The sequence below is a fragment of the Corvus moneduloides genome, chromosome 17 (assembly GCF_009650955.1).
Source record: "Corvus moneduloides isolate bCorMon1 chromosome 17, bCorMon1.pri, whole genome shotgun sequence".
Lineage (NCBI taxonomy): Eukaryota > Metazoa > Chordata > Aves > Passeriformes > Corvidae > Corvus > Corvus moneduloides.
In genome coordinates, this window is record NC_045492.1 from 6,987,283 (window position 1) to 7,014,677 (window position 27,395).

Below are 27,395 nucleotides of genomic sequence, written 5' to 3' on the forward strand. Positions count from 1 at the left end.
ATAGCGCCACCCAGCGGCCGCCCGGCCCCTTCGGCACTACAACTCCCGGCCTGCCTTGCGGTGCCGTACCGTGGGGCGTGCCGGGAACCAGGGCAAGTGGCCTTTGCCTCGGCAGGCATGGCGGTACGCTGCCGCACCGTAAAGTGCGGTACGTCGCCATAGCGACTGTTCTCCCCCCCTCCTCCTCTTTGCGACGGCGCCGTGCGGTAGCGGCGGGTGGCGCCTTTGTCCTGGCGGCGGCGGCCTGACGGGGCACCGGGTCCGGGCCGGGACCGGCGGTGAGTCTGCGGGTCCGCGGCCCCGGTACGCGGAGCGCCCACGTGAGAGGCTTACGGCAGCGAGCCCCGCGGAGGGCCCGGTCCCTCCCGGCCCTCGGCTGGGGCTGGGCCGGGCGTGCCTCGCGGCCTGCGGGCGGGCCGCGCCTCCGCCTCGCGTCCGGGCAGCGCGGGACCACCGGGATTCGGTGGGGCTGCTCCGCACCCCCGGAGTAGCCGGTGCGCGGGTTGAGCGGCGCTGGCAGCGCCCAGGCCCGGGCGGAGGTGGGGGAGGCACGGGTGGGAGCGGCGGCCGCCGACGAAGCTCCCGCCCGGGGGTCCCTCCCCGCTGCGCCAGGAGCTGCCCGGGGTGAGCGGGGGCCCGGGGCAAGGGCGGCGCGGGGCGCGTTCTGCCGGCGGGAGGAAGGCGGAGGCGCTCTCCAGGTTACCGTGTGGGCGGCACCGCGTCTGCCCAGGTACGGGGGGCCGGACGAGCGGTGCCAGCGCTGCCCCAGGAGGACCCTCCCGGCTTTCGGGAGGGCGCGTGTCTGCTCCGGGGGAAACTCCTTGGCACTTCTGCCTTCCGTGCTGGCTGTTCGGCTCTCGGTGCCGGCTGTTTCTCTTTTGCCCCCGAACTTCTTGGAGACTTGTGTTTCGCTTGTGGCAAATTAGTTTCAATATCGCACTCCAGCAGAATCTTGATTCCTGAAGCTGTAGCGCTATTAATAAACAGCTCTGGTTTTAAATGTAAGATTTTTAGAGAGTTGTGGCTTTAATTAATTTCCAGAGGATTTGTTGGCTCATGAGGTGCCGTGGGCTGTTCTGTCGTAGGACTCACAGTAACTGCGCGGGGAATTGGCACCTTTAAACTGTCCCGGTGCCTCTCTGGCTGCATCCATACAACAAGACTTAATGTGGGAATTAGGCGTTCTCCTGATGTAGCGTGCCCAGAGGTGGGACAACATTCATTTGTTCTGGTCTTATGATCGCTAAATAGCCCTTAACTATGTAATCTGCCTAGTGGAAAATGGTAAGAGGCAGTGAATGATCTTAGATGAGAGTTCTGGAGTAACTCCTCTGTTTGGGATTTACTGATTGTTTAGAAGCGGGAAAATAACGCTCTGTTTTTCTTAATGTGGCAAGTTCTTGCAGCCTCTTTCTCAGACACCCCCAGCTATCCCCACCCCTCAGGAAAACAAAAGGGAATTTCTTACATCTTTTTATACTGAAAGTGAGGTGTCCTACCAGCAGTTACAGGCCTGTTTGACACCTGTTTGCTGTGTGTGTCTGTGGCATCTGGAGACAACCTGCACAGGGGCTCTGTGTTCCCATCTCTCTCCCTGGTGGTGCTTGGAGCCAGACTGGAGAAAGCCATGACCACTGCATCCTGCTCCGAATGGGAACTTGGTCTAGATTGCACCTTCTATGTTTTATTGCCACTTTATCATTTTGAGGGAATTTTGAAAGCTTCTCCACCCTCGACTGATGAGAACTTGAGCTGCAGTAGTGGAATAGAAGTCCACTGCTTCCATGTAAAAAATTTTGGTTTTCTTGGTACTTCTCACGGGGAAGATGAAACTCTGTGTATGTATGCGGACAAACTTGCAGGGGGATTGGGGCAAATATGATAAAGGAGATTAATTTTGTTGGATTTTGGTTTGGGTGTTGGGTTTTTTCCTCACTCCAGTTCTGGCAGTTAATTTTAAAAAGTTCATTAGATAGGGAAGTGTTCTCTGCCTCCCATCTCCACAGGGTTTCCTAAAAAGGGGGAAGAGTGATACAAATGTGAAGTTGATTGATCTTTAAAGGATAAATAAATACATTTTATGTCTCAAATCTGGAGTAGATTTATTTTTCATGCCAGTTAAGTGTTGCAAAAGTATTTATATAGAGCCGTCTTATCTTTTTTGACATTTATTTATTTAGAGATTGCTTTTAAATTGTATGTACTCTCGGGTACTGTTAGGGAGTGTGTTGGTTGTAGGCATTGCATGATTAAAAGGAAAAGTTTCTGTTGATACGCTCAATTTCATCATCTTTCTTTTTGCAGGCTTCTTGCATGTTACAAACAGAAAATCCCATCCCGCATTCCTGTAGATGAATGTTTAGGAAGCAGAACAACTTTATTAAATAGTTTTCAAACTTTTAAGTTCACCTTGAAAGTTTCAGTGTTATTAATTTCTTTAAGCTTTGTCTAATGGTGAATTTTAAACCAGAGAGTCAGAATCACGGGGATGGTGTTTTTTGTTAGCTTTGGCAGTGTTATGTTATTTTTTGTTTGCTGGGGTGGGTTTTTTTTTTACTTGTTTGGGTGAGTTTGTGCAGTGAATGTGGCTGACTGCTCCAGCTGTGTGCAGGGGTGTGGGCTAAGGGAATGTGCTTTTGCTGCATGGGGAAGGTGGGGAAGGGTGCAGCATTTACCTGGGGGTGGTTAAATTCCCAGCTATGGACCCGCCTGCTGTGGGAGCTGACATCTCCATGGGGACAAGGATATGCTGTCTAATAGAGATGCAGATGAGAAACTGTGCTTTCTGGGATTGGAAAGCTGAGATTTCACATGTAGTGAAGTGATCCAGGTATGGTCACTTGGGAATATTTCAGCAGTATTTCCTGATGCCTCATTCCAAGCCCTACTGGAATATTTGGGTGCTGTTATGCAATGTTGCAATGAGTGTTTCCTTTCTGCTTATTAAAATATTGCATAAATTTCAACACTTCTTATCAGTGGATTGAAGAACTAGATGTGACAACAATGGGTGTGTTGAAAAGCTTAAAGTTAAGGCATTTTAGTGGAAAATTAGTTTTATTTGTATCTTAGTTTGGAGTTAAACCATTAAAACCTATTTGCAAAAGAATTAGGTTTGCTACCTTTCAGTATTACAGAAAAGCTCGACCAAAATGCTGCAGTGAGTGTTTTTGCCTGACCTCTGTGTCCCTCGTATTAAGATTTCTCTGGAGTGAAGTTTGCGTCAAGCAGACCCAGTTGGCTTCTAGTCTGCAAAGCTGTTAAGTTTAATCTTGTTCCAGTTTAATTTTAATGTCATGGATTGAAATTATATGCGTGGCCATTTTTTTTTTTTGCGAAGAGTTGCATTTGGAACGAAAGCAAAATGGCTCGAGGACGCAAGAGCAATAGCATCAAACAGAGCGACTTCACTAACAGCACCAATCCTCAGGATTTAGAGAGAAGACTTTTTGTCGGCAATTTGCCCACAGACCACATGACTCGTGAAGAAATGGAAGAGATATTTTCAAAATATGGCAAAATCAGGGGTTAGTATATTATCTTATGCCTTTTTGTGGCAGGGATTTCAGTGAGAAATATTGCTTCATGCTTGTCAAATGCTATTTGATGATGATGAGAGGAGTGACCAATGTTGTTCCTAAATAGTGACCTTTTAATGATAATTTTCTCTGCCTGCATTTTCTCTGGAAAAGTGATTCCTTCAGTACAACTCAAACGTAATGCAGATATATGAGCTATGTTTTAGCTTTTAGCTCTCAGTGTGATGTCACAGTACTCTTTCAAGTGACTCCATAGCCTCTTAATTAAATCTTGGTCACTTCCTGGGCTGTATTTTGGTCACTGCCTTGTCAGAAGGAACTTGATCAGAGTCTTTGAGCTCTGCATTTTGATCCTGGTGGATTTGATTTTCCCAGGAAGCTTGCATAGTGGTTTCTGGGTAGAGCACAGCTGGTGGGGTTAGCGATGGCCGGGTGTGGGTCAGCACTGTCTGTGGTTGTAACCGGTCTTGCCCTGCTGTTAACTCTTGCAGCCCTCAGCATGTACCATGGCTATGGGTTCGTGCAGTATGACCGTCTAGAAGATGTCCAGGCCGCTCTGGACGGTGAGAAGGGTCGCCTTTATAAAGGGTATAGATTAGGTAAGGAAAACTGCTCCGCGCTCTCCTGACCCCAGCATGCGTTCGGGAGAAAGAGTGCTGTTGTTTTAAAGCCCTCTGGAAAGGTCACAATGTGACACTTGTCTGGCCTTAGTCTCAATCACCTTACTCAGTATGTATTTGCCTCCTGAGTTCCTGCTGTGTGCTTCACCTGCAGTGTGGTTCACCTTGCTGCCTGGGTCTTACCCTGAATTTTTATGTGCTAGTATTTGGAAAGCTCTGTTAGCCTGTGTAAGAAACTGTGCAACAAGTAAGCCTTGAAAAGGGATCATTGAAACCTCCAGCGCAGAGTTTAATAACGTTTGTAAACCAAAACTGGGCTTCATCTTGACATACTCAAAGGAATTGGTCACAGCACTTAGCAGCTAGTTGGCTAAGTAAACTTAGCTGGGATTTTTGCACAAGTGGAGCCAGCCTTTAAGCAGTGCTATAAATACTGGGTGCTTTAAAAAGGATATTTTCATAAAGATGAAGATAATTCTGCTAAATGTGCTGGGAGCAGACTTAAACGGAAATGAATGGTTAGAAATCCACGAGTAATATTTTAAATGCAAGGAAAAAATTACTTTCAAAGTAAGCCTATGATAATTTGAAGAAAAACAGTTTGACTTTAAAAAGAATGACAGGAGGAATAAATAGTAACCTGTGGGAAGGTGTATGTACAGTAACAAATAAGAGCCTGAAGATGGAAATGAAGGCAAATAGACAAGAAGGGTAGAAGGATACAAGAAGAAATGATGTCCAGCATTATCCAAGTGTAGAGGCTTAAATAGGAACAACTTTGGCTGTTTTAGAAGCTAAGGGTAACTGACTGGCAATGATAAAATTTCTAACTGGAGAAGACCAGTTAATGTTTCTGCTGTCTGTTTTTGGAGAGGCAGGAGGTGTATTTAATATAATTTCCATTTCATTAGCAAAACCAAAAAGGGTAAAACTGCAGCTACCAAAACTAGATCTCTCAAAAGAATTAACATCAGTAAGGCTCAGTGAAATGCTGACCTGCCTAGTCTGTTACTGGTGTTTTTCCACAAGCCTTGGAAAACTAGGGAGTTTCCAGGTAGCTAGTAGAGTGCTGCAGGTGAGCCAATAGGCAGGGTAAATGAGATGAGCCTGGCATCAGTGCCTGGGAACAAAGGGATTCTTTCACCTGACACTGGTGAGAAGGCAATTGACTAATGTCCATCAAAATAAATCCTGTCTTAGTTACTGTTATAGTACTGCAAGCTCGAGGGCTGGAAGCAGCAGTGTTGATGTACAGATTGCTGTAAGGTGTTTGATTTGATAAGAAACAAGAACAGTTGAAAACAACAGAGTTAAATGGATTTAGAATCTAGAATGGAGTAGATGTAAGATAGATGGAATTTCTCGGTGCTTTGAGTGGTGGTCTAGAAAAACTGAGTCCTGGCCATACAGTGCTTTTATGAGTGACTTGGAGAAAAAAACATGTTTTAAAAAGAGGACGAAATAGTGATGATTGACTCATTGATGGTGAAGGGACCTGGACTTCCTATCCTGGATGCAGACAGACCTGAGCTTTAAGTGAAGCTGACAGGGAAGGTCTGCACCCAGCCAGAGTGCTTTGGTCATCCTTGGCTGTGCTAAACACAGGTGTGCAAGTAGGGAGGCTTTGGTACCTGTGGGATTTTGCTGCTGGAAGAGTGCTCAGTTTTGGTATGCCTGATTCAAAAAGGATAATGCCGAATTGGAAAAGCCTTGGAAAAACCTGACAGAGGTTTAGAATTAAAGAATGAGCCCTAGTAAAAACCTCAAGAGAAAGGAGTGATGTGATCTGTGTGTTACAGACAGACCTGGAGATCAGGGAGTTTTAGTGTAGTAGGAACAGGTGCGACAATGCCTTAAATGTGAATAAAGTCTTTTCTCTATCAGCAGAGTAATTGGCTTCTGGAGAAATTTATTGGATCTGTGGTGGTTTCTGTGCTCTGAAGACTTTTAAATTGGAATTGGATGTTTTGCTAAAAGATAAGCACTAGTTCAGTGCCACTGCTGCACTTGAAATAGGATTGTGATTCCAGAAGTTCCCGTCACCTGTGTTTGTTCAGAAGGTTAAACTGTGTGATTACAGTGGCTCTGTCATCTCAAAATCCTACAGGACAGAAGACTTTTTATTTGGGCTTTTTTTTCCCGAAGTTTTGTCAGTGTTCAAATACTTAACTTGTAAATGCTGTTGGCATTAAATAAAATGTTACTAAATGTGTTATTTTGCACAAGAGAAGGATCCCTGTCAAATTTTTTTTTTCTTCTAGAAAAATATTTTTGTGCAGATTTAAATACATTTTTAATTTGAAAGAAATGTATGATACTAAGTGTAAAAATCATAATAGGTTTCTTCAATGGCATCTTAAAACAGAAAATAAACATAATCTTAAACCAAAGAAAGCAGCTAGTGTCTTGCTTAAAGATAACACTTGACTTTAAGGGGAAAAATTATCAACTAAAAAATAAATGCAAAGAGAACAGTTACTTCAGTTATGCTGCCTTAGTAGTAAACATAATCGTTAATAACACAGTAAGGTAAAAAGTTTTGGGAGGGTTTAAATCCAGTGTAGCATTATACAAGTATTTCCACAAATGCACAGAAGTGTTTTCGTATCTTTAGTAGCAAAACCATTTCAAGAATAAATGTCCTTCAGATGTAGTTTGTAACAGTAGACCCTGCAGCTGTGTGTGATCCTGGAGAGATGCTCTGGGGTCCTGTGAGTGGTGTTATGCTGCAGTTGTAGGTAATGTTCAGATTGTACTTGCTTCTCTGCCCCCACAGAGAGGCAACATGCTGCTTGATTGACATCAAGAACAAAAATTAGACCTGATCCTTTAATTACAATTTTAATCTTGAAAATAATGAAGGATAGTTTGGGATGCTACAGAAGATATTAAGACTGAGTGTGCCTAAAGACATCATGGCATGTTTATATTCTCATGCAAGAGCTTTGAAAGTAGTTAATGCAAATAAGTCATCAGAAATGTTAATTGTTGATAGATTCTGGGGGAGCAGATACAGCCTAGGTTTGGGTTCTTTTCCTTAGAAGGTTCTCAGTAAAATGTCCAAAGTCACTTATCTGTTTGCTCTTGCCCCCCTCCAGTGCATTATTTAATCTCCAGTCAGCTGTCATGGGAGGCATTGAGAACAGTGGGGGTCCCTGACAGTTCTGGGCAACTTCACTTTTGCTGGTTGAGGACAAGATTCTGTTTCTTCAGCTCTCTTACTTCTTGGTGTTTCCCTTCATGGTGTTTTTCACGGAGATGCTCAGAAGCCAACCAGTTTTCAAATTTCTGATCTGTTGCCTCAGTTTGCATCACATTAACAATGGTGTTTTGAATGCACCATGTTGACTTCATAAGGAGCCTGTGTTCCAGGCTCCCGGATCCGTTTGTCAGTGGTGGGGGCTGTGCACCTTAACACTGCAGCAGTCCCTTGGAAGGCAGTTGCACGTGTCCCTTTGAGAACCCTTGGATTATTTCTGACAAGGGTACCAGCATGCTCCGCTGAACAGGACTGGCTGTGATCTTAAGACTGTGCTGGCCATCATTCCTTTCTCGGAGGTTTTCAGACTCTGCTTTTTCTCCTAGAGTCCATGAGTCGCTTTCTGCTTGCTCATAGACTGCAGAAGAAAGAGATTCTCTTATGGAAGAAAGAGTCTGGATGTAGGCCTGAACATGCAGGGTTAAAACTTCACCCAAGATGTCCACCCTATTTTGAAGTCAGAGAAATCCATGAAATTTTCATTATGTTGTACTATCTAAACTTAATAAAAAATTGTCAAAGTGACAATGTCTCTCTGCTGAATGGATTTCCTTGCACCATCTGGATGTTGTTGAGCTTAAGTTGCTTTCATTTGAATTGTGCTGATGATCTTTTTTTTGTTTCATAGCATTGAACAGATGGGTTGATTATTCTTTACAGATATTAATAAAGCAGTGGAAAGAAGAAATATGAATAAGGCTTCATCAAGGTCCAGTCCGACACGAAGGTAAAGTACCTGGAAGCAGTGAGTTATACTAGGAATTCAGGCCTTCAGGGCATGAGCCCAGCGGCCTGTGCTAAATGTCTGTGTCTCTTCCCTACTGCCACTTCCCCAGTCAAACGGTGATGCTCCAGCAGGAAAGTGGCCACTCCACTTCTGAGAGCCCTTTTGGCTCTGGCACCTTGGGAGGCACGAGGGAAACTCTTGTGTCTGCTGCCGTTACTGCAGCCCTGCATTTGGTTTTGCAGCACAGGCTGTAAGAGACTTGGGAGGAAGAATACACTTGATGTTTGCTCCTGCCTCCAAGGATCAGAGAAGCCGAGGCATATCTAGAGAATGCAAAGGGGCTGCAGCGTTTCCAGTGCTCTGCTGCAGAGAATTTTGGGGTCTTGCCTGTTCTGATGTTGAAAGCTTCCAATGCTGCGATGAGACTGGAAAAGATCACTTGAGCGACACACAAGACAGAGCAAACGCCTCTTGCACGGTCCTGTCTGCCCATGTGGTTGTGTTATCAGTGCCTGGAGCCAGCCCACTTTGTGCAGTCACTGATGTCCCCTCCAGCTTCTGGCTTCCCACCCCTCAGTGGGCACAGCACGTTCAGCTCCTTCACCTCCTCTGTGTGGGCAGCCACAGGCAAGGGGAGAAGGTATGGATTGGCCTGTCACAGGAAGATGACTTCAGTTTCCTTTCCACAGCATCACTAGGAAGCACACAAATACACGCTCCAGTGTAGCTTGGTACATGGCATCCACCCTGTGTGCCTCTGCTGTAAAGCTTTCCATGAAAAGCCATGGTCCTTGTTGGACTTGAAGGTAATCAAGGTCCCACATGTCTGGTGTGCTTTACTAACTTGACCTGTTAAATTACCAAAAATGAGAAAACAGTGCAACTAGCAAGACATCTACACAAAAAAAAAAAAAAAAAAGCCCGGAGAAGGAGTAGCTGCAATTCTTGGCACCATCTAGGACTTCTGCATGCTGCACTTACCCTACACAGGGCCAAATGTGCTTGCAGAGACCAGTGTGTGGGCATCAGGCCCAGGAAGTGCTGGGATTCCTGTGGCAGATGTAGCAAGTCTTGGGCCTGGGATGTGCTCGATGCTGGTGAGAGTACCCTGGGAGTATGTGAGCAGTAGGCACTGATGGCACATCTTTGGCCTCAGTGCCACCAATACTGCAGGGGTGAGGGGCAGGCGTCTGTACAATGAGCGTTGGTCCTCGGACCACACTGCAGAGGGACAAACAGCAGGCACTGATGCCATGGGCATTGCAACCTGTGCCATCCTGGCTGTGTGCAAGAGCAGGTGCCTGTGCCACAGTCCTAAGGAGCACTGGAGGTGCATGAGCCGTGGTGCTGTGAACCCCAGGTTGTGGACCGGACAGCATCCGAAGGCTTTGGTGCTGCTGTGATAGGCACTGGATTTCAGCTGGCACTGCATACGCTGTGGACATCCCATGTGGTTAGCACCAGGTCCCAAGCAGCACTGTGGGCACAGGCGGCAATGGGGTCACGGTCATCAAGTCCTGGGCATGGCTGTGGACGATGGACTCTGGACCACACTGTGGCCTGGGAACAACAGCTGCCAGTGCCAGTGCTGCGGAGCCCCACGCTGCACCGCATGCAGCAGTGCTGGGCCAGCAGGGCCGAGTCCCCAGCAGATGCAGGTGGTGGTGCTGATGCTGCAGGAGTCGGACCATGGTGACTGAGGTGTGGAAGAAGAAGGTGGAAGCTTTTCCTTTGTGCTACCGTCTCCCTTGAGCAGGGAAGCCATGCAGGCACAAGAGCCGAGGGTACCTGTGCCACATCTCTACTTCTGTCGCAGTTGTGCGTTGTTCATTCTGGATCTATTTGTCTCTGCGGATAATGAATGTGGCCTGTTCTGGTCACCCCCGCTCCAGCTGGAATAAATGTCATATGCCAAACAATTCCCCTGCATCTGGTTGTTTTGCTACATGGTCTCACAGCTATGGGAAGTTCAGTGATTCAATATCCATTAGAGCAAGTCAGAAGTTTCCCCTGAGCTTCTGCCATTGTTCATTGTAGGTTTTGGGGGAAGGGGGCTATGATGTGTCTCTCACAGGATGTGGTTTCGATGCAGGTCACAAACAAAAAGTGGATTTATATGTCCAGGAGGCTGAAGGAGTTTACACCTGGTTGTCTGCAAATTCAGTATGTCACTTTGAGGAGGAGCCTGTGTGTGCTCTTGGTGGCATCTCTTAATTTCTCCCAAAACCTGCTTTGTACCTGACATGCCAACAGAGGATGCCAGCACTCTTAGGTGTTCCTAGCACAGCTGGGTGTCTGACACCAGAATCCTTGCACAGACTCTGCTCTTCCGTCTCATTCCTGTTGCTCTGCCTGACACCAAACTTGGGCTCATCCACCTCATTCTCTCCACGTGATCACTATGTGACTGCACTGCAGTGGATGCAGACTCAGGTTCTGCTTATCTTTCATAAATTAGATTAGGCTGTTTGAGGACTGTAAAAGTCATGTCAAGTATGGGAAATAAAAAGATTTTAAAAGCTGGAGTTTTTTTCCTGATGGTTGTCAATATATTGGGGCAAAACCAGTCCAAACACATGGAGCTCTGTAGTTTCTCTGCAAGATTTTTTTTAATGTTTGGTTTTGACTGCAGTGAAGTTATGGTCTTCTCTGGAAAACAGAATGCAACCTGGAAAAAACCCTACTACTTTGGGAAAAGATGAAGACTGGAGCATTATTCTTCCTTCCCTCTCAAGACTGCAATACAAAGTCTGAATGAGATGGATCATTCAGAACCAACAGAGAAGCCTTTTGTGGCCACTGAGGATGTGGTGCTGGTTGGGTTTAGTATCTTCTTAACATGGGCCATTATAAATACAAGACTGGCTTTCTACAGAAATTATCCCTCAAGTCCAGGACAAGGCTATACCTGTCTTTACTTTCTGTCAGCAGCACAAACCCAACCACAACATGGAACCTGCAATGGCTTTGCTCATAAGCTACTCCTTTTTTAATCCTGTGCCAATAATGTTACTTCAAGTGTTCTGCTGTCATTGATGAGTGAATTTAATGGATCCCTTGAACACTCCTGGCTATCACATATTTGTGGGTATTAGCCTACATCACCTTAAATTCTCTCAAAGAATTTGCCAGACATGATTGATAGATGAGCTATGGCTGATGTTGGAGGTCAGAGGCCTTGAAATGATGGTTTCTGAAGTGCCCGTTCACTTCATCCACAGGTGCTCTACACTTAGTGATGCTCCATTAAGGAGCTTTCTGGGTCTTGTTTGGCTGTGCTGAATATTAGAATTAAGAACCTTCTCCAGACTGCTTCAAAAATATGACTTTTGATCAATTTTTGTTGTTATGGGATAGGAGGGAGGATACAGCTGCTGTGAAAGGTCTCTTTGGCACCTCAGGTAAGAGATCTAGGGGTAACTGTACTCGTGTTGTTAGCAGGCTAATGGAATTTCCCTGGTGTTTTCCTCAGAGAGCAATATGCCTACGGGGATGGCCGAGATGCCAGGCGCGACCGCTCCCCTCTTCGGGGGAGCCCACGGAGAGACCCCAGAGATGGCAGGGATGGCAGGAACGGGCGAGATGCCAGAGATGCTCGAGACATTCGAGCTAGAGACATGCGTGATACCAGAGACCACAGGGACCCACGGGACCTGCGAGACCCACGGGATATCAGGGATCCAAGGGACTTGAGGGACCCACGTGATGTTAGAGATCTTCGCGACCCACGGGAGCCACTGTATGATCGATACAGGGATCCGCGGGATATGAGAAATGCACGAGATGTGAGGGATCCACGGGATATGAGAGATTCTCGGGACCCTCTGTACAGGTAAACTCTGCAGGATCCTATTTGCCAAAATGATGTTTTTATGGCATTTCTGCCACAATTGTTTGAGGTGTCAGGTGTTTAAGCAAATCACCCTGGCTGGGGACAGTTGGGTGCTGCTTCGTGTCCTGTGGGGAGCGGATGGGTACCTCAGAAATTAGACTTGGGGGAGGTCTGTGTGTGATGCGTTGGCCAAAGTCGCTGCCTGAGATGGTGCTGGAGGAAACCCTGTGCTGCTTCTGAATGTTGCAGACGAGACGAATCTTACGACCGTTACCTGCGCCTCGAGGACTACTATCGGCGCAAGGACGACTCCTACTACGACCGCTACAAGGAGCCAGAGGGTGAGTACCTGTACCGCTTCAAAGGGAGGGTGCAGGAGTGCTACGGTTGTGGTGCTCTGGTGCTCTGAGCAGGTCTGAAGGGTGTCACTCCTTCTGTCCCTGCGGCTCATTTCAGACCGCCTGAAGCGCGAGGAGCGGCGCCGGGAGGAGCTGTACCGTCAGTACTATGAGGAAATCAAGAGACGTTTTGATGCAGAGAGACCCGTGGATTGTTCTGTGATAGTGGTGAATAAACAGACAAAGTAAGAAAATAGTTATAATCAGTTTTATTATTGCATGGTAGAAGAGAATGGATTTAAACTTAGTCCTGCCTTGAGGCTCTTTGTCTTAGAGGTTGCTCTTGAAGAGAGTGGCTTTAGAGTCCCCAGAAAGCTACCTCTCCCGTTTTTCTTCTGGGTACATATGTTGATGAGATGAGGAAATGTATCTTGTGCTTTGCTTGTATTTCTGCCTTGTAATCTATTGCTATACCTTCTCCGATACTTTTATATGTACTCTCCATATAGGCCTACGATTTCAACTGGTTGTAGGGGCCTGTACTTACTTTTCCTGGATAGCATGATATGGAACTTAGGAATATGTGCCAACCAGTTGACAGTACAGAGCAGGGGTCAGGGTGGATTGGGGGGTGTTCGTTCAGAGTTCCTGCCAGATTGTTTCCTAGGCCAGACACCAGTCATTGTCATTAGTCCAATGTGCAAGAAATACAAAATCACTGCTGAAGGCAGTTGTGGACGGAATCGAAAGTAGGTATAAGTAGTAACCAGGGTGATCTCACATGGCTGTCTGAGCACTTAATGAGTTAACGGGGCAGGCACTCTTTTGGGAACAGGAGGTACACCTGGCACAGTAGTAGAGGGCTGTAACAATGTCACCAGTCTGATGTCTGTATCTTTACAATTAAATATGCTAAAGAAAGGAAATAATGTCAATAAATCACAGATATGGCTTGTAATCTGGGGAAAATGTTTGTCAGGGGGGATGTTAAAGCTGTCTCCTTCACCCTTCAGGGAAAATATCAGGAGTTGCTTTTCTTTACTTTGCTGTACATGTGGGGCAGAAAGAGACAGCTGGCGCTTGCCTCATCTGCTGGTAGAAAACGGAGCAGGAAATGGGAACAGCAGAAGCAGTGAAACTAGAAATAAACTTCTGATGGAGTTGATTACCTATTGGAACAAATCTTGAGAGGAAATTTTAGATCCTTTATCCCCTGGTGGCTAAAAGTCTTTGGAAAATATTCTAATAGACCGCAAGTTATTGTGCTTGACACAAGAAGAACTTTTTTGTGTCAGAGGATCAGCTTAATGTCCCAAGAATCATTTGGTTGTAACAGCTACAAGCCTTAAGAGTTGGAGCCTGCTCATAAATCTTGGGTATTGACTGATATCACCTGCTATACACCTGTTGAAAGATGACTCCTGAATGCCTTAGATACAATCATTTTACTTGGAAGCTCTTGAAAAGATGGTTGAAGAGGGGACAGTTTTGGTCTCTTACAGACTTTGCCTCCAAAGACAATAAAATTACCCTCTTTCTTGAGGTGTGGGTGCACACAGACTGAATTCCTCAGGCTTTTTGTGCAGTCAGTATTGCAGGTTTGGTTCTAAGTACAGTAAGCTTAAAAAAAACCCTTGGTAATTTAAACTCAGCCTTGTGAGCTGTGGTTTGTGCTTGGAAGGGGAAGTCTGTAGCAGGGTGTACAGGAGCAGTGGATCCAGAGATGCTGTGTTGGCAGTGGGTTAGAGCAGAAAGCAGCTAGTAGAAAAGAGCAGGCCAATAAGGAATGAGGCACGTGTGATACTGAACAAAGCAGGAGTAAATGAGTTCCCTAGGTGGGCTCCTCTGCTCTGTACCCCTTGGACCTCTTCTGGTGTAAATTTCTTCCCCTGATGAATTCAGTTGAAGCACATTTATGTGTAAACAAATTTGTAATAGTGTAAATCTCTTTACAAACAGTGTTTCTCAGCTAAGCTAAGGCTTGATTTGTAATTTATTTCAGCTGAACTGAAATGACTGATTCAGATCAGAATAAGGGCTTTTATATTGCTATAATGGGATTGCTTTAGTACTGTCCTGGTAAACACCATGAAGCTGGGCAAGTAATCAGAAAAGCAAATCTGAGACAGTGGAAAGGATGCAAGTGCCAAGGTTTCTGTTTCTGTATGTGACTGACTTGTTAAACTGCTGGCTTTGCTTTGTGGTAGGGAGTACGCGGAGTCAGTGGGGCGGAAGGTGCGGGATCTGGGCATGGTAGTGGACCTGATCTTCCTCAACACAGAGATGTCACTGACGCAAGCCCTGGACGATGTGAGCAGAGGAGGGTCTCCTTTTGCCATTGTCATCACCCAGCAGCATCAAGTTCACCGTTCTTGCACTGTTAACATCATGTTTGGCACCCCACAAGGTACTGAGGTCTCAGTAGGCTGGGAACTATGTGGTCATTCTGAACCTTTCTTTCCGGCAGAACCACACAGGACAAAGTTCATCCTTGCTGTCACATAAGCAGTTATTAATGACTTGACACCATGTCATAAATGTGAATATCATTATTTACAAGCTTCTGTAATACTCTATTTGCCCCTTGTCAAAAGGAATGTCTAATTCCTGCCAAGAGGGAATCTCGGATGTGTTCTTGGTTCCTAAAACTGCCAGCCTTTGCATCTCGGGGCAAGTCATGGACCCCAGGGCTGCGCTGCTCTGGGAGATCTCAGTAATACCAGCCCAAGTCACTCTACCACTTGTTGCTCTCAGAAGGAGCCTGTTGGGAATGTGACAAACGAAAGGACAGGTTTTAAAATCAAATGTGATTTGATAAGGATTTGGTAAAGGTGGAGATTTGATAATGAAACTGGGAAGAGTTATGAAAAAATAGAACCTACAGAGTGTTTGGGTATACAGGCTCCACCTTCTTAGCACCTTTACACTTGTCACATCACTCTGCATCGCTGCAGGGTGTGACTTAGTTGTTGCATGAGGGTGGGTGTAGGTACTAAAAATGCCTTTTCAGAATGTGATTGCGGAAAGCAGCTGTTGCTCTCGTCATAGGCCTGTTCATGTAATCTGTCAACACAGGTGACTGGTTTGATGACAGCTGAGCTTTCAAAGGTTGTTTCTCCCTTGCTGTGTTCCCAAGTAATGTTCTGTGAGTTCATCTGGAAGAGGAAATGTCTGAGTGCACAGTCAGTGTTTGGTGTGTGCTCACTGACTGGAGAAGCCGGGCTTTTTAACATCAGATGCAGATGTGATAGGAGAGTTCCCTCATTTCCTGCAGACACACAGCTCACACACACTATCACCAGGCTTCCCACTGCCTTTAGTTTTAACTCTTAACTCTTTTGCTTTAACACTTGTTAAACCTTTGGCGGGAGGCCAAAGCTTCTTTTCATCACTGGATCTGCCAGTGTATCAGACCTGATGGGAACCCCAGTCATGAGCTCATCCACAGCTCATTCCAGAGATTAAATATGCTCACTTCAACCGCTCGTGGCCACCTTTGCCTGCATGTTTGTTTCAGGGAAGTGCTTCACAACTTGTACAAAGCCTAATGTTAAAATGAACCCAAGTTTCCTGTTAGGAGGAAAAGGCTTGCAGGATTTGTTGTTCTGCATCTGTAAAAAAGACCCTGCCCAGAGCTTTGGGCACTTTTGGGAAGGTAAAGGCTCTTTTGATTTCCCAGTTTAAATCTATGTTCAGGTGAATGTTTATGTGTGTGCTTTGGGAGGTGGAAATAAGGACCTCAGAACTCACCACTGGAATTGCTCATTACTCATTGTATCACAGAAGAATTTGATTGCTGCTTATTGCCTCAGAGTGGTGAATGTGAGCACCATGTGACACTGAGCCAGTGCTGCTCCCTCCACAGCTACATGTGCACATGAGATGTTAAGGCACTGGCAGTACAGAAACAAAAATATTCCCATGGCTGTCCTTTTCTGGGAAGCATACAGCCTTCAGAGGGCAAGTTTTGGATCTGTCCAAGTGTTTAGCAGTAAAATGACTGAGACCGTCTCATCTCGGAGCACCGAGGATTTATGTGAGAGGTAGAGGGAGCTGCTTTCCTTTTAACTGGTGAGAGACAAGAAAGACATTTCTGGGCTGATGGCATGACTGCTTAGAGCCCTCAGCTGTGGAAGGAATGGCTGGCCTTGCTGGGTGATAGCCGTGGGCCTTCTGTTGGCTTTGGAAATGTAACTGTTCCCATGTGCCTGCACACACACTCCCCGAGCAGTTCCTGCTGCTAACTGGGCTGTGCTGGCAGGTGGCAGGAACAGCACCTCTGTCAGGGTCACTTTGGGTCACTCAGAACATTTCTTCCTTCATGCAGAACACCGCAACATGCCCCAGGCTGATGCCATGGTGCTGGTGGCAAGAAATTACGAGCGCTACAAGACAGAGTCCCGGGAGAAGGAGCGGGAGGAGATCGCCCGGCAGGCTGCCAAGATGGCAGACGAAGCTGTTCTGCAGGAGCGGGAGCGCCCACCCCCCATGGAGGAGGGTGTCAGAGCAGGTCACCCTCCCGGGATCCAAACTCTCTTGAACCTGCTGGCAGACAATCGCTATGTGACTGCTGAAGAGATGGATAAAGTCATTAATTACCTGAGAGACCGGAAGGAACGGTTGCTGCGGGGCAGCACTGAACCTCTGCAGGGTGAGTGCCTCAGTCGCAGACAGGGTTTATCATGTGGTTTGTGGCCCTCAGGACTGGGACAGGAAAAGAGTCCTGGGACTGCAGAGGAGTTTGGGAGCATAATATCCTCATGCAGCACCTCATTTTACTGAGATGGACATGTCCTTGCATGTCATGAGACAATTCAGAGTTTTCATGTGGAAGACCTTTTATACTGGATTCTCTCAGGGCAACAGCAGGACTGCCATAACTGGTTGGGCTGCTACACTCAGTTCTGCAGAGTGGTTTGGGTTCCCAGAGCGGTGCAGCTCCAGTCTGAGGGTGGATGTTCACTTACGTTGTGTCTTTGGGAGCTGTTCCATTAGTTTTCTTCAGATGTCCCTTCAAGGGCATTTGCAGGGCTTTAACCTTCTTTCCTTTCTTTCCCAGCACCCATGTCAAGACAGCCTTTGGGGGCACCTTCAGGATCATCACTGGGTAGTCAGTCCAACCTTCCAAGTTCTCAGGCTCATCAGAGTTCACAGCCTCTGGTCTCTACTCCCTCTGTTCCAGTGTCCTCTTCTACTCCTCAACAGGAGCTTCAAGCAAAAATCCTCAGTCTCTTCAACAGTGGGGCGGCAGCGGTGGCAGCAGCTGCCGTGGCAAACAGTGGTCCCACAGCCTCCGCAGGCTCTTCGGGCAGCACTCCCAACCAGAACTTTGGTAACCTGGCTGGCGGGCAGCCCCGGCCAGCACAGATGAATGCTGGAAATTTAAACCAGCCTCAGCAGAGATTGCAGACTCCAAACACGCAGATTCCTGCTCTCCCGGGCCCTTCAAGAAACGCAGGTCCGAGACCTGGGGCTCCTCCACAACCTCAGCCGCTCTTTGGTCAGCACCAAACCCGCCTCCCTGCGCCTGGCAATGTGCCTGCCCAAAGGCCGGTGTCTTCTGGTATCAACTTTGACAACCCCAGTGTACAGAAAGCCTTGGACACCCTTATCCAGAGTGGTCCTGCACTCTCCCACCTTGTGAGCCAAACCGTGGCCCAGGGGCGAACGGGGTCCTCAGCCCAGCAACCGATGGGTGCCTACCAGCGACACTATTAGAGCTGAGCTGTTGGGCCCATTCCCCTTCCCTTTGCCATTCCATACTTATAGCTGTTTAAGGAGTCTCCCATCCTTGACCCGGGACAGATGCCCTGGATATGCATGTCCTCTCCACTCTGGCGAGAGCGTACCCCCTGCAGCATTGCTGCCAACGGTTGCTGGCGCTGCCCTCCCTCTCCTTCATCTGGTTAGCTATGTTTGGAGCAGAATGCTCAGTTTTCTCCACAGCACGATGTGCTGAACTGTGTTGGATCATTGGTTGTCTTGTCCCATCCCAGAAGCTGCCACAGTTATTGATCCTGCTGCATTTTCCTTACTCCCAGCACCTGGTGCACCTTCCCATTGAGGTGCAGTCTGGGCTCAATGATTGGTCTCAGTGTAGTTTTGGATTGTCGGTTTTGAGGAATTAGGGGACTGAACAGAGCAGCATACTGATGGGCCTTAGACACCCACCACTGTGGAATGGGCACTATTTTTCTTTGGATTCCTTTTTTTTTTTTTTTTTTGCCCCTTCTTTTAATGGCATATAAACCATTTGGGAAGTCCAGTGATAGTGCTGGCGGCCAAAATCATGAAGCACATGCCTGACCACTCCTCAGTAACCAGGACTGTGCGGTCCATCCGCAGCTGGCCTGCCCTGTCCAGGCAGGGAGGCTGGTGTTCCTCACCTCAGCCCACTCACAGAGACTGGCAGCTGTGGGCTGAGCACACATCTGCAACGCAAGAACTGCCAGCCAAGGCAGAGATTTCAAATGGTCTGTCAATTTTCCTACCCTGAGTAATCAGTGTTAAGATCAAGCTGGTAAATTTGGCGTGTAAATTTCCTTTTCTTACAATCTTTGGCACGGTTGTTAGTGTAGCTTAGTTGCAGCCATGCTGATGTGCTGCTGGCTCTCTCTGGGAATACCTGTCACCAGGTATTGGGGGCAGTGCTGCTCTATCAGACATCTCATTGCTGTTGATGGATGTTCGGTCCATCTGAGGAGGAGAGGCAGTGCCAAGATTTGATACCATAATTTTAAATGTTTTTTCAACACTTTAGTAGCTGCAGCAGACAGTGGAGTGTAAATCAGGCAATGATTCCTCCCCGTGTTTTTAACTGGGAACATACTTTGATACCAGAACACAAAACATCACTTAACTGTGTGGTCCTCCCTGTCATGGCCTTCTTGGAGTCTGTGGGCTTCCTGCAGGGAACCAAGAGACACTAAGAAAGCAGTGGATTGAAGCAGAGGACATTGTTTGTCCCAGGTTGTTTGTGTTGTAGCATTTCTTTTATCTCTGTGCTGTTAACAAGAGGACATTACTTTCTAATAAAAGGCCAGAAAAATTACTTGTTGCATTTTTTGACACTTTAGTACTTCCAGAATACATCATTCCACTGTGTTTGCTGTTAATCTCCTCTCCTGGATAAGCTGTGCTGGAAGCTCCACACTGGATGCTGAGCAGAATGTGTGTGGACCTCACAGGTCCTGACTCTTGTACAGCACTGGGGTAGTCTCAGGCCGGGAGTTGTGGTGTGGCATGGCCAATGTGAGGGGTCCAGAACCTCTCTGGTGACACGTGGTGGGAGGAACAGGTCCGGATCAGTGCCACAGCCAGCGTGAGGTCAGGGCTGCAAGTCCCTGTGCCTTCAGCACTGGCATCCCATGGCTCCATGCTGCCATCATCCCACAGCCAGAGTCTGGACAGCAGTGTCTGTCTGCTGTCTCTCCTCCTGTTAGATCCCTTTCTCCACCTCTACAATCCTGCAGCCAGGTAGAACACTTTTGCTGGGGTGACTGGAAATCTTTGTGAGATGAAATGTGGGAACTGCATCCCTTCGGAGAGGCTGTTCCTCTCCTTGTGCTTTGCTTCCTCTGCAATCTGCACCCTGTCAGAGTTAGGACGTGTTATGGAAATGGTGCAAAGTAGCTGTGAAGACCTGGAAGCAAGTGAAAAGTCCCCGTGCAAGTAGTGAAGGGTGTAATAAAATCATTTATTGCATTTTGTGCAGACAGGAGTCTAGAAAAATGAATACAGGTAAAGCAGTAAAGCAGTAACAGGGAGCATTCAACAGCCGAGGAGCCACTCCTCCATGAACACCTGCACAGAGAACACGGGGTCTGCACCGAGGCGGCCTAATGCACAACACTGAAACACACACAGAAATTAAATGCAAGCCTAATAGGGTTTTTTTTTTTTTTGGTTTGCAACCTGTTTTATTTACAAGGTTTTAAACTTAATTGCATTGCTCTGCACACAGATTCTCTAAAACACAAAGCATTCTAGGTCACTACATGTCTATTGAAATATTGCACTCGAATAAAAGTCACTTGAATGGACAGAGAACATCTAGCTACAGTGATTAAAAGAGTATTGAATGAACCGACTTCGTGATAACATTCATAACAAATATATTGCACATGTAGCACAGAAAGTGTTGTAACCAGCAAATCTCAGACCTTTCGGTCTTTCTGCTAGTTTTTAGTCCTGCTACACAGAGGAGGGTCTTGACTCTTCTAGTGCAACTCTTGCCCTTGTGCAGTCTCTTGTCCTTCCTCTCGTCCAGCCACAGACCAGCACCCGTCCAGGCTGGACACTGCCTGTGCCTCCTGTCTCTGCTGCCCTGTGGCTTGCTGTCTGTGCTGCGTGGTGGCCACAGTGACCTGAGCTGCCCTCCACAGTGACCTGAGCTGCCCACTGCCACTCACAGGGGCCAGGGCTGCTTGGCCCTCCTGCAGCAGGGACTGGAGCACAGGCCACCAGCGCTGTGTGCTGGCCGAACTTTCCCTGCCTGCTGTGGCCACACTCCAGCCCACCCTCCCATGGGTTGTGCTGCTCAGTGCTGCTCCAGCAGCAGCCTGCCTGTAAAACAAACTGGGGGGTCAAGACCTTCCTGTCTGGAACAAAAACCGGACCGTGTCTGCACATGTGCCAAGGAGGAACTTGCATGTCTACCAGAGGAGGACACTGTCTTCACCACGGTGGAGCGGCAGAAGGGTGCTCCATGGGGAAACTGAACACTCACAGAGGCCAAACGTGCAGGGCTGGGTTTGTAAACTAACATGCAGTGCTGTCTGCTAAAACTGGCCCTCTCCCGCCGACGGCGAGGGGACACGCTGTGGAAACCAGCTCCTGTCTTGCCACAGCCAAACTGCCTGGCAGGGGTGTGGAGCAGCCCTGACTGTCCAGAGCTGTGCCCCTGCTCTTGCTGAAGGATGGGGAAGGGGAACGCCTTTTTTCAGCAGTAATGATGGAAAGGAATGGCCTTCCTGCTCCCTGGGAGAGCCGGGACCATGCCTTTGCCGTCAGGGTGGAAGTGGTGCTGAGGGGAACGGGATCCACTGGTGATGCTGGGGGGATGAAGCAAACCTGTCAGAAGTGTGCCCTGGCTGCTCTCACCACTGCTCTGCAAACGTCATTCCTGGCTGCCCTGTACCTGCGGCCAACGGAGGAGCCTCTCCCTGATGCTGCGAGGGTGGCTGCTGTCTGCAGCCTCGGCAGAGGCTGTGTATAACCTGCCTCTGCCCTGCGCCATGTGCCAGGGCAGGAGGGGACCACGCTCTCTGCCTCAGGCCCAGCAGCACAGGGGGCAGCAGCCAAGCTGCAATTAGAGGGCGACTACAGGGAGCAAGTGGCATCTTGTGAAGAGGCAGAGCAGCTGGCAAGTGCTCGAGGCCCAACAACATGGTGCTAACACATGAGCTGTGTGGGCAGGCTGCTGTGCCTCCCCCGCTGCTGCTGAAGTGCCTCAAATAATTTTGGGAGGCTGGAAACATCCCGTCAGCTTGTGTGTGGTGGTATAGGGCCAGCTCCAAGTGGCAGAGCAGCTAGACATTGGCAAATCCTGGTTCCCATGGGCTGCCCTTCCCAAAACTAAAGGAACTTTTCACTTGCAGACCCCTACCTGCTCTTCCCACAGCTCCCAGGCTGCTGAGGCAGCAGCAGGACTGGAGAGTGCTGCCCTGTGCATCTGCACAATTCGTCAGCCCTGAGCTCCTGTGCTGAAGCCAGATCTCAGCTCAGCCTGACAGTCCCCATGTAAATGCTGAGCTCCCCATGCCTGTGGGACCAGCTTCCACAGCAGCATCTGTGACACAGACCAGCAGCCACACAGGCAGCCAAGCTACCCTGGCAGAAAGTCTGGCTGTGACTGGGACTGCTCTGGAGAGAAGGGAGGCACTTCGGGAGTGATGGAAATGTAGGAGCAAGGTATGAGCAGGCACAGATGTGCAGCTGGGGCTTGGTTTTGGTCTAGGAGTGTGTCCAAGTAGTATCTTATAGCAAAAAAAATCCAACATCAAAAAACCCACTGCTTTTTATCCAAGCATCCCCAAATAGCTTTGGCCTGGACCTGGAGTAGAGGTGCTCTGAAAGGGAGCACGGGCTGGAGTGGCTGGTGCCGGGGAGGGGTTTCCTGTTCTCAGGGAGGCAGGAGTCAAGGTTGGCAGGGAGTCAGGTGGGCAAGGAGCTGGGACCAGTCAGGGCTGCCCATGCCAGGCAGGAGGCAGCTGCTGCCTGGATGGACACCCGCGGGGATGCTGTAGCAGCACCAGCTCCCTCTGCGCCTCCTGCAGTGCAGAGCAGCACTGGGGAGCGTCTGGAGGGGCGGAGGGGGCGAGTGCTTCAGCACAAGGGCTCAGCTCTGGCCGGGAACAAAGTGCTGCCCCAGGGCCCGGGCTGGCACAAAGCTGCCAGCGCTGCCGGGAGAGGGCAACTCTTAGCAGGCTGCACTTTGAGTGGAAGCTCAAATCTGCTGTGAAACAAGTTCAGAAAAGTCTGTGACTTCTTTTCCCTGAAAACTCTTAATAAGCTAAATTGAGAAGAGAATGAACCTGCGACCTGGCCCTTTCCCAGGGGCTGCTGGTGGCCGGGGAAGGCTGCAGCCTCCACCACCACTCTGGAGCACTTGGTGCAACGGATGGGCTCCCGGTTTGTGCAGGAGCAGCCCGGCTCAGCTCCCCGTCCCTGCGGCCTGGTGCTAGCAGAGCCCTGCATCTCTCAGAATAGATATAGATCTCTATATATAGACTTCATCTGGTTCTATTAACATAAATATGATCACTTTAAAAATACACGTACTGTATTATGTACACTATGTACATGGGGCTGGGGCGGGCGCCAGCGGCACCCTGCTGCCCTCGCACCGCTTCCTGCGTGGTTCCTGGAACCGTTCACATTTGTTAAAAGCGCCTCAGTTTCTCTTCTATGAGAGATGCTTGGGGAGGGGGGGGGGGAGGGGCTGGGAAACGGCGGCGGGGGCGACCCTGCAGCTGCTGCCAAAGATAAGAGGTGTTTGATCTGCCCCGGGGGCTCTGCTGCCCGCGCGGGGGCTGACGGCTGTGGTGTGGCTGGTGCCTGGGCTGCCCTGGCCAGCCGGGTCAGAGAGTGTCATGATGCCGGGGGGCGGTAGGACCCCTACAGCCCCCACCTCACTGTGAGGTCTTGCTGGTCAGATTAGCAAACAGCCTTTGCATATGTTAAAAATACACACAGATCCAGACTGTCCTACAGCCCCCGGCAGCATCTGCGACTGCCTGGAGCCGGGGCCAGGGCTGGGTTAGCAGCGAAGCCCTGGGGAGCAGCAGGGAGCGCAGCGGGGCACGGGGGGGACCCAGACATATGTGCAGGCGCTGGGGCCAGCCGGGCTGGCTGGTGCCGGGCCCTGAGAGCCCCCAGTTTAGTGCGGCGGGGGAGCAGGGTGGGGGTCCGGGACACCCCTGTGCCAGGCAGGAGCAGGCACTGGTGCCTCGGGGGTCTCCAGCACCCATGCGGCTCCAGCCGCCGAGAGAAGCCCCGGCTCACGCTGCGCATGGCAGGGCCGCTGCGCGGCTCCCGACACCGCAGCTCCGCACCGCGACTGGTGCACCTGGAGAGCGTGAGGGAAGAGAGAGCCTGGAGTCAGGCAGGGAGGACAGGGAATACCCGCAACCACCCTAGGTCAGGGCTCTTGCTCTCACGGCCTTGCTGTGCTCCAGCACCTGACCCCTCACAGCCGCCCCCCACCCTCTGCCTCCTCCAAACCATCGTGCTGCATCTCCACAAGCTCAGCAGCCTCCAGAGACGACGGTGCCGAGGCAGCGGCGAGGTGGGGCTGTCCGGGTCCATGGCGGTGAGGGGCAGCAGGGGTGCAGCGCCGTGGGAGGCAGCCTCGGGCGCTGCTGGATGTGGGGAGAGGAGCGTCCGGCGAGGGGAGCGTGACGGGGGCCTCTCTCTTCTCCCAGCGCCTCGCAGGGAGGCACGGCGCAGGCGGCGGGCACGGGGCACAGGCGCATCCAGCCGAGTCTGTGCAGGAGTAGCAGCACGGTGGGGCCAAGGTCCGTCTCGGCACAGCCGCCCTCCTGCCCGGCCAGGCGTTGCAGCGGCAGTGCTGGGGCTGGCGGCGGGGCTGGCCCTGCCAGGGCGGGCGGTGGCGGCAGCGCCGAGCTCTGGTGCTCAGTCCGCGGTTCACTGTATATATTTATATATAAACAAGGACAGCAGTGCTGTGGTGTTGCAATGAGGAACAGCTGCTCTGGTGCTGGATGCTCCCGGAAGATCTGGTGCTGCAGTTCGAATGGAGAGATCAGGGGCACGGCCAAAGCCAGGTGAAGGTTCTGCGCACCGGCTGCCATCCGGCCTTCCCTCCTCCCCTCCGGGAGCACGATGCAAAGGGGTGGCGGGGCTCTCAGTGTGCAGACAAACCTCTCTCGCGCCATCTTTCAGGAGTAGATGGTGATGACCTCCCGGCCCCCACCACGCACCAGGAGCACTCGGTCCAGATGCTCCGTCAGCACCTCCAGGAACTCCATGTCTGCACAGCTGTCAAGGAGGACAAACTCCACACTGGAACATGGGGACAGCCCTGTGCCATACCTTCGCAGCCCCAGCTGAGCCTGCAGCACTGACACCTCCACACCAGAGCCAGGAGCTGGTGGGGCAGTCCCAAGCCAAGGGGCCAGGGGACCCCACCCATGCTGATGCTGTGCGATGGGGATGGTGGCTGAGCCAGCAGGTGGCTGAGCCCCACAGACCTCTGCCCGGGCCCCCGTCATGTGCCATTGCACTCATGGGTGTAGGTGCAATGTCATGTGGCCCCACCAGGTGCCAGAGGGGCAGGCTGGTGTGAATGACAACTGCTGGACCCGGCCAGGAGCAGGAGGTGTGGGGGGGTCCAACCTCAGGAACTAGACCTGTGCCTCTTGGCATTCACCTAAAAGACCCACCAGTTTTGGGGAAGATGTGGACCCTGGTCCCCCCGGCATAGAGGGGTTTTGACGAACAGCCCCATAGGAAGGATACAGTTCTCATCCCCTTTCCGGTTACGGGGAGGCCCTGGCATGTTCAGCAGGACCAGCTTGGCATCCTGGGACTTCTTCACAATCACCTCATTGAGCTTCACAGCTGTGTGCATCCTTCGCACGTTGGACTGGTTCCTGTGGGTGACAGCACGTGTGGGCACGGGATGGGCACAGTTGGCCTCCAGCCCCACACCAGGCCCAAGGGGCAACAGGGCACCCTGGCCTCCTGCCCTAGAGCAGTCCAGTCTGGGCTGCAGCACAAACTTGGGGTGCAGCAAACTTTGCCAGGCACAGCGCTGGTGACTCTGAGCCTGCACCAGTGGCCATGAGATGCAGGGCCACACAGAGTGCCCACAGGCAGTAGCAACTACGTCTGCTCAGGGCCAGGCCACGTGGGAGCGAGCAGGAGCAGTTGGCATTAGTGTCACCGTGGGTGCCTGAGCCCAGGCTCACAGGGAGCTGCTGGCAGCATAACAGGGCAGACGAGGAGCGTGTGGTGCGGGCAGTGCATGGAGCTGGCAACCACAGCCTGCTCGGGTGAACTGTCTGGCGCTGCAGCTGTCACAGCTCACTGAGCCGCCCTCCTGCATGGGGGCAACCCCGACGGCTCCCATCACGCTGCCCCATGAGCACAACCCAGCTCCCTCCACTCCAGCCCCGGCACCCAGCCAAACCCAGACTTACAGGTTCTCCCACTCCCTGCCAGGAGCATGATGGGGTCGGAGAGAGAAAGAGAGAGAGAGAGAGAGAGAAAGGTGGTGAACACCAGGTGTGCACCCCCACTCCCTGCAGCACACCCAGCGTGGGCACCCATCCCTTGCCAGCACAGTTCTGCACAGGAAGCCCTCCCCAGTTGCCCCCAGCCCCTCTGCAAGGGCGCACTCAGAGTGCCCAGGCTGCCTGACCACTCCTCAGGGCAAGGATCAAGCTGGTGCTGCCAAGGCCCTGCCTGCACCCTCCTGGCTGGGGCAGGCAGGGGTAGCCAGGGACACAGGGCATGGGTGGGAGAACGTGGCAGCATAGGGGGCCGTACGGCTTCATGTTGAAGAAGTCCTTGATGCCCTCAGGGCTGACAGGGCTCTTGCTCTTGTTCTTCTCAGCAACAGACTTCTCCTTGGTCCAGGTGAGATGCACCTTCTCAGGGGCTGCCTCCACCTCATCACCAGGGGACTGGGAGCTGCTGGAGAAGGTGGTAGCATTCTTGTCGTGGATTAGTTGGACCTGCAGGCAGAAGAGGGGAATGGTGGGCAGGGCCTGGGGCCAGTTACCTCCCTGACCCTGTCTTGGTACAACTCCTCACCTCCTCCTCCGGCTTCTCCTCGCCATCAGCAGCCTGTTCCTCGGGGACGTTCAGGCGCAGGCGCGTGTTGGCCGGGTTCTTGCGCCGGATGGAGCCACGGGACTCATCCGTGATGCTCTGGATCTGTGTGGGAGGGGTCAGCCAAGGGAGTGGGGCACAAGAGGGCTTGGCTGGGCAGAGCCTAGCCTGAAGCCCAGCTCTCCAGCAGGACAAGCACACAGAGCTGCAGGGCAGCTCAGTTCACATCAGAGCCACCACAGGGGTCAGAGCCCACCCAGCCTGTCCTGCAGGCTCACCTCCCGCTCCCGCTCATTCTTGGTGAGGTGCATTTGTTTGAGGATCTGGGAACGTTGCTCCATCACCAGTGTCTTCTCATAGGTGTAGGCAGAGATGTCACTCTCATGCTGTGGGGGAAACAGGAGAAATTTGGGGCAGGGTAAACTGTACTGACTGCTCCCAGCATGGCCCAGCACATCCCAGCATATCCCCGTGGTGCTGTGTCCCTCCGTGGTGCTGTGTCCCCCATGTCAAGGTCTGTCTGGCTCTCCCATGCACAGCATCCCTGACTGCTGCACATGCCCCGTCCCAGTACTCACCATCTCCACCACCTCCACCTCTGCGGTGATGCGCAGGTGGTACAGGAACGTGGTCAGGTCCTTCTTCATCTGGATGCTGTTGTCATCCATCTGTGCCACCGTGAAGATGCGCATCTTGCATTTACGCCACACCTGCAAGGGAGGGGGTAGTTTGGGCATGGCTCGACAGGGACAGCCGCAGCCCAAGCCCCAGCCCCGCACTGC

At 50.6% G+C, this 27,395-nt stretch overlaps 2 protein-coding genes across 6 annotated transcripts in view; one reads left to right on the forward strand and one right to left on the reverse strand.

Annotated features, from left to right (window-relative positions):
• The first annotated feature begins 185 nt into the window (after positions 1 to 185).
• On the forward strand, positions 186 to 19,366 carry NCOA5 (nuclear receptor coactivator 5). Of its 4 annotated transcripts, XM_032127411.1 has the most exons (10): positions 186 to 278; positions 3,341 to 3,527; positions 4,031 to 4,138; positions 8,079 to 8,145; positions 11,618 to 11,977; positions 12,227 to 12,318; positions 12,434 to 12,560; positions 14,523 to 14,722; positions 16,643 to 16,966; positions 17,375 to 18,033. In XM_032127411.1, exons 2-10 carry the CDS (start codon positions 3,365 to 3,367, stop codon positions 18,031 to 18,033), a joined length of 2,100 nt encoding a protein of 699 aa, XP_031983302.1. In that variant the 5' UTR covers positions 186 to 278; positions 3,341 to 3,364. The 4 variants fall into 4 exon arrangements, with proteins under 4 accessions (XP_031983302.1, XP_031983305.1, XP_031983304.1 ...); XM_032127412.1 differs by lacking the exon at positions 186 to 278 and having other exon boundaries at positions 3,365 to 3,527; positions 17,375 to 19,366; XM_032127413.1 differs by lacking the exons at positions 3,341 to 3,527; positions 4,031 to 4,138 and having other exon boundaries at positions 235 to 278; positions 17,375 to 19,366.
• Positions 19,367 to 19,990: 624 nt separating this feature from the next.
• The window catches only part of SLC12A5 (solute carrier family 12 member 5), a 31,708-nt gene continuing 24,303 nt past the window's right edge, over positions 19,991 to 27,395 (reverse strand). Inside the window, exons 20-27 of one of the 2 annotated variants that reach the window (XM_032127409.1) lie at positions 27,192 to 27,323; positions 26,892 to 26,999; positions 26,596 to 26,718; positions 26,329 to 26,516; positions 25,980 to 25,994; positions 25,297 to 25,430; positions 24,700 to 24,808; positions 19,991 to 24,560 (exon numbers count right to left, since the gene is read on the reverse strand). In XM_032127409.1, the coding sequence (XP_031983300.1) occupies positions 24,717 to 24,808; positions 25,297 to 25,430; positions 25,980 to 25,994; positions 26,329 to 26,516; positions 26,596 to 26,718; positions 26,892 to 26,999; positions 27,192 to 27,323 (792 nt within the window). In that variant the 3' untranslated portion in view covers positions 19,991 to 24,560; positions 24,700 to 24,716. Of the gene's footprint in view, positions 24,809 to 25,296; positions 25,431 to 25,979; positions 25,995 to 26,328; positions 26,517 to 26,595; positions 26,719 to 26,891; positions 27,000 to 27,191; positions 27,324 to 27,395 lie in introns of both variants that reach the window. The other variant, XM_032127410.1, reaches the window with a different exon arrangement.

Bases quoted from the DNA above. Each gene is read 5' to 3' on its own strand.
- NCOA5 (XM_032127411.1), top strand. From the start codon at position 3,365: ATGGCTCGAGGACGCAAGAGCAATAGCATCAAACAGAGCGACTTCACT. The intron at 12,319-12,433 runs GTGAGTACCTGT...GGCTCATTTCAG, and splicing joins CCGCTACAAGGAGCCAGAGG to ACCGCCTGAAGCGCGAGGAG. The intron at 14,723-16,642 runs GTACTGAGGTCT...TCCTTCATGCAG, and splicing joins CATGTTTGGCACCCCACAAG to AACACCGCAACATGCCCCAG.